This window comes from Arachis duranensis, chromosome 1 (assembly GCF_000817695.3).
Source record: "Arachis duranensis cultivar V14167 chromosome 1, aradu.V14167.gnm2.J7QH, whole genome shotgun sequence".
NCBI lineage: Eukaryota > Viridiplantae > Streptophyta > Magnoliopsida > Fabales > Fabaceae > Arachis > Arachis duranensis.
In genome coordinates, this window is record NC_029772.3 from 87,839,872 (window position 1) to 87,851,669 (window position 11,798).

Genomic DNA, 11,798 nt, shown 5'->3' on the forward strand with positions numbered 1-11,798 from the left:
TCGAAAGAAAAAAGAGGTAAATACTATTCTTGTTGAAAAAGACATAGTAGAGACACCTGCAGTTGTCCAAAATTCTGATATAGTTTTAACGCCAGAAGACGTTCAGGTACCTAAAAATTGTGAAAATGACAAGATCTCGATAAATTATGTCTTTACAGGAGAAAAATGGAACCGAAATAAGACAATTGTCAATGAAATATTTGCATATAATGTGACATTAAATATCATGTATGAAAGTAAGGATCTTGAGCCAAGATCCGTCGAAGAATGTCGACAAAGGAATGATTGGCCAAAATGGAAAGAAGCCATGAAGGCTGAGTTGGACTCACTTGCAAAACGTGAAGTTTTTGGACCTATAGTCCGTACACCAGAAGATGTAAAACCTATTGGATATAGGTGGGTATTTGTGAGAAAACGAAATGAGAAAAATGAAGTTGTGCGCTATAAAGCCCGACTTGTAGCACAAGGTTTTTCACAAAGGCATGGTATAGATTATGAAGAAACGTATTCCCCTGTAGTGGATGCGATAACATTGCGTTATTTAGTCAGTTTATCTGTATATCATAAACTGCATATGCATTTAATGAATGTGGTAACAGCCTACTTATATGGCTCATTAGATCGGGATATCTATACGAAAGTCCCTGAAAGACTAAAGATATCTAAATCATCCAATGAATATTCGCAAGGGTTATACTCAGTCAAATTACAAAGATCTTTATATGGTCTAAAGTAATATGGATGAATGTGGTATAATCGTCTTACTGAGTATCTGGCAAAAAACGGATTCAAGAATGATGATATTTGCCCATGTGTTTTCATAAAGAAAACTGCATCTGGATTCATTATTATTGCTGTGTACGTTGATGATTTAAATATCATTGGAACTCCTGAAGAGATTCCAATAATTATAAAGACTCTAAAAGAAGAGTTTGAGATGAAAGATCTTGGAAGGACTAAATTTTGTCTCGGCCTGCAGATCGAGCATATAAAAATGGGATATTTATTCATCAAACAACATACACAGAAAGGATCTTGAAAAGATTTTATATGGACAAGTCACATCCCTTGAGTACCCCAATGATCGTAAGATCTTTGGATGTGGAAAAGGATTAATTCCGTCCGAAAGAAGAAAATGAAGATATCCTTGGTCTATAAGTACCATATCTTAGTGCCATTGGAGCGCTAATGTATCTTGCTAATAATACGCGACCCGATATATCATTTGCTGTGAACTTACTAGCAAGGTATAGTTCCTCTCCAACCAGAAGACATTGGAGCGGAATCAAGCAAATCTTTCGATATCTTCATGGAACGGTTGATATGGGATTATTTTATCCCTATAGATCTGAGTCACAACTAGTTGGCTATGCAGATGTTGGCTACTTGTCTGATTCACATAAAGGGAGATCTCAAACAGGATATCTGTTTACATATGGTGGAACAGCTATATCATGGAGGTCCACGAAACAGACGATTGCTGCAACATCCTCTAATCATGCCGAAATACTAGCGATTCATGAAGCAAGTCGTGAGTGTTTTTGGCTCCGGAGTTTGATCCAATATATTCTGTCATCATGTGGACTGATTGATCATAAGATAGCTCCAATTGTCCTGTTTGAAGATAATACAGCATGTATTGCTCAACTTAAAGGCAGATATATCAAAGGTGATAGAACAAAACATATTTCTCTCAAATTCTTCTTCACTCATGATCTTTAAGATTAAGGGACAATTGATATCCAACAGATCCGCTCAAGTAATAATCTGGCAGATTTGTTTACAAAGTCACTCCCAAAATCCTCCTTTGAAAGATTGGTACATGAGATTGGGATGCGCCGATTTCGAGACATTAAATGATGTCGGCAAAAGGGGAAGACTGTACTCTTTTTCCCTTGGTCAGGTTTTTTCCCGTTAGATTTTTCTTGACAAGGTTTTTAATGAGGCAGTCCCATCACAAAGGATATTGTACTCTTTTTCCTTCACTAAAGTTTTTTTTCTTTAGTAAGGTTTTAATGAGGCATTTTCATAAATGAGCATCCAAGGGGGAGTGTTACAACATGAATGGATAAGGATGAATGCTCATTTATGGGTGGATCTGATTTCCTATGCTGGAAGGAGCAAATTCACATGACATAGCACAATTAATAAAGTTTGAACGTAGAATTTATTTGCCTATAAAAATATGAACGAGGCAAAATGATTTTACACATATGATTATAAATACTCCTATTTCTCTCTCCCTTTACAACAATAAAATTATCTTCTCTCTTTATACACTATTAATAATTTCTCTCTATCTATCTTTATATTACTGCATATAAATATATAAATTATTTTATCGAATTAATTATATTAATATTAGAGTCTTCTATTTACATATCTTTATTTTATATTTAGAACATCTCTCTTATTTATTTCACAACAGCATTATCAAAAGTTGCAACATGAGTACATCACTCCTCTAACATCTATTTGGGAGGTTAAGAGTGCGGCTCGGATGAGTTATTTGAGAAAAAATGCAATATAATTTGTTGGAGCATTTAAAATACTTTTAAAATAAAGTGGTTGGATAATATTGTGTTTACAAATTTAGAAGATTGGATATGAAGTTCCATCCACCCCATGTTTTCTTATTGTAAGGGCTTGCAAAGTTTAATTCAAACATGTCCTTGCTATTTTCATCAGATCCACAGAAATCAATGAGCTTCGCTACAATTTCAGCGCTTTCTTGCACATGGTGCATGTCGTAAGGGTCAGTCCACAATTTGTTTATAAATTGCAGTCTCCTTTGTTTTCCTACTGGAGGAACTTCCCATTTTGCATAAAGTAGTTCCCTCTCCTCTGCTGTAAGTTTAGAGTTCACCCTCTTAGCTAAGTACTCTCTTTCTTGCCTTAGAGCTCTGATGCTGTGCATTGACAAGGAAACAAAGAACAAGATTAGTCACAATTAGTATTTTATAGAGCTAACAGTTTGAAAGACACTATTTCTTGTAAGCTGTGCACCTTGCTGAAACATGGCCTGCAGGCTCATCACCTAGAAGTGCAGGACTAGCATTCCCGAGCTCTGCCAGGTGCTGCTCCAACCATGTCAATCTTCTAAATTCAACTTCCATATATATCCGATCAGAAGGATCTCCCCTTAACAAAAGATAAAACTGTGTCCTGTGCACGAGAGAAATGTGGCACAAATGCCATAACATGATAATTTGCTGTCTCTGCTGTTCAAATAGAAACTCCCATGGTACGGGAGATCCACCAGTTGTATCTGTTTCTTCATTTGCAGACTTGTTAGCCTCAAGCTCCAAAACCTAGAACCAGTACACGGCAGAAAAATGTCAACACCAGTATATTAAGTTATTAACTATTCAACGAACACAATGAATTACTATTTAAGTTAGGCAAGCATGATACGCAAAGGCTAACAAAAAAAGAATAAGATGAATAAACATACCATAGTAAGTAAGTACTAGCAGAGAAAAGTAGCGAAATATATATTACCTGGCAAACAAGAAGCTGCTTCTGGTAATGCAGTTTTGCCACTAGTTCTTTTAACTCTGTAACATAAACTTTAAAGCTCTTAATGTTCTCCTCGGCAGCATTCTTAAACATTTTCTGAATCTTTTTCACATCCACTGATTTTGATTGCCGTGCAGCTGGGCTTCCTTCCCTTGATAGAATAGAATTACAACTTTCATCACCCTTTCTCGGATTATCCTTATGTAACCTTGCAACTGTACCACCACCAATATTATTGTTTGTGGGTACCCTGTTCTCGATTTCAGGTTCCATTGCTTTACAAGAAGAGGAGAGAGGTGAGCAAGGAGCACGTATTATGTGTTGCATATTTGGGCTGTTGCTTAAGGTGAAAGGAAGAATTTTTTTCCTTCTCAGCTGGGTCTTGCTGTCTGGTGTCTCCTCCGTACCAAAAGTGGAGACCAGCTTATCTATAGATTTTTGAACATTCTCCAGTTTTCTTTCTAGAGATGCAATGGTGTTTCCTTGATTTTTTAACTGGCTTATTTTTTTCATCAGGTCAGCCTTATCTGCAGTCACAATTTCTTCTGGACTAGAGCCAGCTATTACCAAGTCTTTTATTTCAGACAGTACTTTTGACATTGTTTCAGCAGTTTCCTGATTTCCAAGGTTGTGAGTAGCAAAATCCTTGTGCAGAACCTCAAGTGCCCGATTTGCATCCTCACAAAGCTGCAGCTGCCGATGCTCAAGCTTCCGAATTTCACCAACCAGTATGGATGGATCAGGGGAAGCTAATAAATTCTTTAGCATTGCCTGCCTACCTACTACCTTTCTTCGGTCAGGAGTGTGTTTACCAATTGCTGATTCATTTTCTTCAGGAAAAGAAAGACATCTGACAACTGAGGACCCATGATCATTTGAACCCTGCATCATACATATTGTGACTGAGAAGAATAAATAAAAGCTAAAGTAATGTGATATCAGAATTTGCAATATAATCGTTCCAAATACCTTATGAACTTTATTTGCTCTTCTTTCAAGCTCAAGTTGAGATTGTGCAAGGTCTCTCTGGCGTCTCAGGTCTTCCATATCCTTTTCCATCTACAAATTTGTGTTCGTCAATTATTCTCAAGAAAAGTCACTATGTAGGTTATTTGACAGTTAACTGTTTTCCATTTATCTGAAAGCCAGTTCTCAGGATTGTTCCATTATGCAATGCAAAAGTGTTCTGTTATTATGTAAGTAGTTGCTGTACTTATTTTCTAGGTCCTTTTCAGTTTTACATACATTTATGAAAGCCTATTGAACGCTAAAAGGTGTGTTCCTTTTTAAATCTTCCTTTTTATTTTATAAGATGTGATATTCCTTTCCTAGAGCGAAATCAATAAAACCATCGGGCACATCTAGAATGCCACATATATATTGAACCAAGAGATAATGCAAAAACACACTCATATTTTAAATGACATTACGACTTAAGACCAACAACCAATAACTGAGATTTTTTACCTGAGTAATTTTTAACTCCTTTTCAGCTAGCAATGACCTTAGACATGAAGATGAAGAAGAAAGTTCAGGGCTTCTTAGCTCCCCTTCGAGTCTGGCAACTTCCTTTTGCAACTGTCTAACTAGTGTCTTATCTGAGACAACCTGTCGAAAAACAATCATCACGCTATCAAAAAGAGGGATTTCACTCAAGTGATATTTAGTACCATCGATAATCTTAACTTCTGGAGTCAAGGGACATTTAGTACCAAATTTTGCATGATTCTATTTTAGAAACCAAATTTTCAGGAGAAAGAAGTGTAAAAAAGTAATTCACTTTCCCTCAAAAATAAATAAATAAATAAATAAATAAATAAAAGAATTAAAAAAAGAGAAACTAATACGACTAAGACAAGTAACACTAACTAATCTATTCTTCAAGCAAATCATGTTTAGCCATTTATGTCATACTCATACCATATTCACACGGGCATTATTAACGACTTCCTTTGCACTGGTAGCAAATGTTAAAGTATTTTTTGTTTGCTCCACGTGACTTAAGGACGGACTTATGGTACATATAATTGCTGTTCGAGCATTTCCCCCTATTGAAGATTGCAATATTCGGGTCAGTTTTGAATCTCTGTATGGTATGTGACCACGTTTACCACCACTGCAAAACAAAAAAAACTCCGAATGCAGCATTAGACTCCTTTATACTGACCAAATCAAGTAGCACCAAAGGTCTTTACTAGATCGCAATAATGAATACAATTTAAGATTACCCAACTTCCTCAAACAAAAGCTGTCACAAACTAGATATAGTCACCTGAATTTAGTTCCTCAAACAACTTTTCAGTGTGATATGCCTTGTTAGGTATTAGATGAACTTAGGCCTTTTGATGATCATAGCTGGTAATACTGGTTGTTATGACTATTTTGTAAAATAAGAAAGCATAGCCTATTTGGATATGTTTCAAAACTCTATTAATGACTTACCTTAGCTTCCTAATGACTGTTGCAAGTGTCAATAAGCTTCGGTTGATGTGGTTGCCTTCCTTCAATCTGACTCCACATGTATTTGTTTGAGAGATGCGTTCACTTCCAGCAAGATCCACAAAATTCTATTAAGTTACAGCACAGTGATCAATATGATTATCTCATTATCAAGAATTTCAGGTCAAGATATGCAGATATACATACCAAACTGGCAACGTAAGACTTCACATGGCCTGAACTTTCACGAAGGCTGCTCTCGAGAGTCTGAAATATTCATAGAAAGTTAGAAACAAATAAATACTGATTATGGAGAGAAGTGAAGAGCCTAATGGAGATGAAACACTTCAAATGCATACATATCATTTATAAATAAAAAGTACATTTCATTAGTAGAGCTTACCAGCCTGACTATTTGATGCGATCTTGAGCTTTTATCATTTAAAGCAGTTTCCCCTACTTGCCTCTGAGCTGCAGATACAATATTTTATAGGTGAACAATAATAGGGAAATATTGAGTGACAATTTACATTCTAATAACGTAATTACAGCTTCTCACATTGAGTGTAAGGTACATATAAATGCTAAATTTCTTTTTACAAACTTCATGGTATGGTCTCTACGGAGGAAAATGTAGATCAGAAATTTGCCATGGTGAAAAAAATAACATCTGAGCAGCAGCACTATGTCAACAGATGCACAATAAAGAAGAGAGAAAAAAACTAACAAAGTAATCCAGGTTTGATAATTACCTTCACAGATGCCAATTAAATGCCTTAAATGTTGACCATCTTTAGCTACTTCTTCATTCAGCTTTTCTACAATAGTCCCTCTCTGTATCCAAAGAAAATCAACAATTACTATCAAAGGATCTGATTAATTAATTCAATTTATACACGTGAACTATACCTCTGGGTCATCTAAAAGCCGAAGAGGGCCGGATTCACGATTTAGAAGGTCTATAACTGTCTCATTATAGATTTCCAATGCAGCGAATTTCAAGATGAAATGCCTTTCAGGTTTCTGTAAATTGAAATCAATATATATTCATAATGGAAGCATTTACCACGAATCATTGCAATTACACTTGTTCATAGGAGGATTCAAATCATTCAAAAAATAAAATAAAAAAATAAAAAACATCTTTCTTCAAATTTTTTAACTGATGCATAAATAGCCATCAGCAGATGTAACTAAAATACGCATCAAGAGTAACTCACATTGTTGATGTAATTGTAGATGTCCTTAATAGCATTTTCCGTGATGCCTCTCATTGTGAAGGTCTTTCCACTGCTAGTCTGCCCATAGGCAAAAATTGTTGCTAAAAAGGTGGAAACAAGTTAAGGAACATTCAATAGGTCCCTAAGAGAGGGAGAAACAAAATCTTCAAGTAAGGTTCAGCTCAAAATTACCATTGATTCCTGAAAGTGCCGATAAAGCTACATCCCTAGCCCCTTCTTCATAAACCTTCTGTGTTGAGCATGAGGGAGCAAAAACCTTATCTGTGACATAATAAAGTATTAAAATAATTGTAGACTTGTTGTATTTTATAATAGGAAATTAACACTTAAAAAAGACGACTAGCTTCAGTCCAACAAACTTAAATTCAAACATTAAATGAAAAAGAATCAACGACATTGATGACAGTAATTTCCATTTATAAAGAAACATGAATTTAAATTTGGAAATTCCTATTTATGAATAAGTTCAGTTACCAAAATCAAATTATATGTAATGGGAAGCAACTAGGATTGGTCTAGTGGTGAACGGTTTGGGTAACATGCATGATGCCTAAGTTTAAATCTCATTATATATATGGAAAGAAAAGAAAGGATGTAATAATACATGCAACGCATGAGCACTTTTGAAGGCAACATGAGAAAATACCGAAGGTGTATGGTGTGACAGGCCTGTCTTGATTTGGATTCTTGAAGATAATGGAGTGCTCATCCAAGCATTCCCAGGCAATAAGGTCGTACATGGCTTGTTCCTTGCGGTTGAGTGGCCTCATACGAACCGTTACGCGAATCTTCTCCTCCTTAAATTTGGCACCACCACCAGGTGTACATAAAAGGTTCCTCTGTATCTTAGACATCGGTGTTGCCGCTGGAGGTGTTTCCCCCATTGTGCTCCTCTCTAAATCTCTGCAAAATTATCATCACCGATCACACATCATCAAGAGCATTTTCCAACTCTTAATTTCCAAAAAGAGAAAATGGTTGAAAAACAGAGATACGAAAGAACAAATATGAACAGGAAGAAAGCTAGCTTTTACGGATGAGCTCACTGCATTAATACTCGTTTTAATAAAGTTTCCGAGTTAGAGGACAAAATGGAAAAGGAAATCCACGCTTCATGAGGATACGAAATGAGATTTACAAAAGTGACAAATGCAGTTTGAGCTATCTAGATAGAATCTAGCACGATCCGAAGCTTCTAAAATTATGCAACTCCACTAAATCTCCATGGCGATTTGAAATCCCTGCTCATGTGATGCGATGTTCCTAAATTTTCTTGTATTATTATTTTCTTTCGTTTTTATTTGTTCTTGATCTTTCCTTTTCCAGTTTGAACTGCATTTCTTCGAAAAAGTAAAAACACTGTCGTGAGAGAAAGAAACATGATGTAAGAAAAGAAAAGAAAATAATAAGTACTTGGAGGTGAGGAAGGACGGCTCGGCGGTGGTGGAAGGCGGAGGAAGATGGAATCACACGGCGGAGAAAATGCGGAAGGACGTAGTTTTAAGTCCGAAAACCAGATTCTTCGGAAGAGGAAAATCTGCGAAATGAAGAGAGAGCAGTGATGAGGGAAGAGAGTTGTATAGTAACGGATACTTTTTGTGCGTTGCGCGGTGGCTCTGTTGCTCAATGCTCACGAGTCACGACTCACGCCTCACAATATAACAATAACAATAAAGTAACGGGCTGTTTAAATTCCTGGGTCCCACCGCTTACCAAAGAAACTGGACAACTTCACCTTTTTTGGACTTGGTCCAGGCCCAATTAGAAAATGAAAACCATGTTGGGAGCTCAGGCCCAATTAGTCGGAATATAATAGACCTCTGCTGTAGTCCAGGTAGGGATCATGTCCTTTTCGTGCTTCTTTATTAAGATATTAGAAAAGGAACTGTCCTTAATATAAGTTCTCTCTGTTTGATAGCAACCCATTTTAGAGGGAAAGGGAAAGGCTTCGAATATAGACTTTTCTTCAGAAATTTAAATATGATATAAAGCATGCATGCCTCGTCACTTATCAGGCCCTCGTAATTAAATGATTTTTCATATGTGTGAGTTTCATATGCAAAATATGGCCCAATGTCTTTTTCTTGAGCTTCATTATGAATCTTTATAATAATCATTCCAATTTTTTTATACAAAAAATTACGAGCATATTATATTGGCTTATAGTTTATATCATATCAGTTTAAGTAATTGAATATTTTCTGATTCATCCATTTTAATTCATTATCAGCCGCCTAATAAATCGGTATTAGTATAATAAATTTTATAAGACGTGATTATTTTTATTATAGGTAAGTCACGAAAATAAAAGAAAAACGGGTCTGAACATTATGTTGACTTAAATATTTTATATAACAAATAACCGTAAGAAAGAAACAGGTGCATTATTCATTTTAAATAATACACAGTATATTATTTTTTATTTTTATTTACTTAAATATCAAAATGCTTTTACAAGTATTTATTATTACCAATTTTTTTTAAGAGTCGACGTATATCTAACCCATTTCAAACGAAATCAATCGTACAGAAGACGAGCTATACACCTTAGAAGGCTCACCACATCAGAACACTTTCTTTAACAACTTTTAAATTTGGGTCTCGTTGTCCAATTGCAACAAGTTTCATATTTTAGGTTAACATTTTGATAGGTCGGATCACTATCACGTGTTATATATCATTTATATGATATTTTTTAACCAAGTCAAATTCTACGTTACTTTATTATTTCATAATATTTAGAATCTAAATTAATCGCTTAAATCTCGTATCAAATTAGAGGGTAAATTAATTCAATATTTATAAAAAGAAAAAATATAAGTAAACAATGAAAATACTAAATGGACGTGTACCTTATAAATTTGAAAATAAGATCAAATTAAAATTGACCAAACAGTTCAAGAATTATAGCAAAAGAGCTCAATTACGCAACTCGATTATTACTGTTTTAAATTAGTCAAATATTATCTACAGTCCGTTATCAATAATGACGGCACCCACAATATTACTAAAAGATCAGAAAAACAAAAAAAAGCTAACACTTCACTCATTTATATAAACGAACCAATAAGTTTGAAGAACGACAGGTCACACAATCCACTTTATTTCTTTTTTACATCGCTTTCTTAACGTCTTATTCGCTTTTTACAGGTGCTCCTGCCGTGGTGTTTCATTTCACCGAGGTGTTTCATCCTTCACCCAGAACCACATATAACTCTCCATCAAAACCGAACGTTAGCGGAAGAAATCTTCATACCTCGGCTGCTCACGATAATATGAATAATAAATATATCAGATGTTCAATTAACTAGGTGTGTAGATGGTTATCCTAATATTAAGATTTAGGTGAATAATTTGGGATGTAGTGTATTTTTATTTTTTTAGGCCAATTTTAAAACAAATTATTCACATTATTTAAAAAAACCATTATCTACCTAATAAAAAAAAGTCTATATGTAAATAATAATATTGTTGAACAATGTAAATAATAAACTTAAAAAAGTAAATTAATTCTAAATTTAATTAGTGGTATGAATAATTAATATTTAATAATAACTAAATTTAAAGTTCGTTATTCATATTATTAAAAAAAAATCATTGAATACTTAGGATAACCTTTTAATTTTCATTCTTTGATTTGTTGAACATTGAGCCATTCAAATGCTACAACAGTTATGACTCGATTTTATTTGTTTTAATGCAATTATTCATTTTCAGCTCATAATAGACAATCTTAATAATGATAATTACGATCAACTTAACAATTACACAACATAACATCAATATAATTATTTCAACTCATTAAACTAATGATTTAATATTCTCTACCTTTCAACAAAGTACGAGTCTTAATGTCTTATGCTCTAACTTTACATATAACTCACGTATCATATACATGACATCTTATATTTTTAATAATCTTTTAACAGCTTTATTAACGATAATTTCCCAATTTATATTAGTATGATTGGAAAAGCATTCACTTAGTTGAATAGGCAGAGTAGTAATGAGTTGATACAAAAAAGATTAGACTGATTTTTAGTAGTTATGAATGAATGCGGATCGAATCGGATCGGATCGGATATAGCTAAATTTTAGATTCGATCCGAGAAATCATCGGATCAGATCGAATCCAATATCCGCAGTTTTTAAGATTAGATCCGATCCACAAATTGTGGATCGGATCTCGGATCTCGGATATCAGATATCGGATATATCCGCAAAAAAAAAATATTTTAAAAGCTTATTTTTATTAAAACAATCAATAAAATTCATTTTTTCTGTTCTTATAAATATGTTTACTCTTAAAAAAATATTAAACATACTTTTCTTAAATAATAAATTAAAATAATATAACATATATGATAATTATTAGTTGAAATAAAACATAAAAAAAATATTTAGTTATTTATTTTTTTATTTTTGCGGATACACGGATATGCAGATAGCAACACAAAATCCGAAATCCGATCCGATTAGTGTGCGGATCTGATCCGATCCGAAAGCCTTGCGGATCAGATCCATATTTACAATTTTCGGATCAAAATCGGATAAACACCGCGTATATGCGGATCGGATCTGATCCATGAACACCCCTAC

General features: G+C 34.3%; 1 protein-coding gene across 2 annotated transcripts; it reads right to left on the reverse strand.

Annotated features, from left to right (window-relative positions):
- Positions 1-2,530: 2,530 nt before the first annotated feature.
- On the reverse strand, positions 2,531-8,812 carry LOC107496072 (kinesin-like protein KIN-7B). 2 transcript variants are annotated; one of them, XM_052252602.1, is made up of 16 exons: positions 8,613-8,812; positions 8,338-8,539; positions 7,846-8,102; positions 7,371-7,460; positions 7,179-7,279; positions 6,868-6,981; positions 6,711-6,792; positions 6,362-6,429; positions 6,166-6,225; positions 5,962-6,086; positions 5,440-5,635; positions 4,987-5,127; positions 4,489-4,578; positions 3,502-4,401; positions 3,007-3,311; positions 2,531-2,909 (listed from the first exon to the last, which is right to left on the reverse strand). In XM_052252602.1, exons 3-16 carry the CDS (start codon positions 8,081-8,083, stop codon positions 2,585-2,587), a joined length of 2,835 nt encoding a protein of 944 aa, XP_052108562.1. In that variant the 5' UTR covers positions 8,084-8,102; positions 8,338-8,539; positions 8,613-8,812; the 3' UTR covers positions 2,531-2,584. The 2 variants fall into 2 exon arrangements, with proteins under 2 accessions (XP_052108562.1, XP_015972757.1); XM_016117271.3 differs by lacking the exon at positions 8,338-8,539.
- Between the last annotated feature and the right edge of the window lie 2,986 nt (positions 8,813-11,798).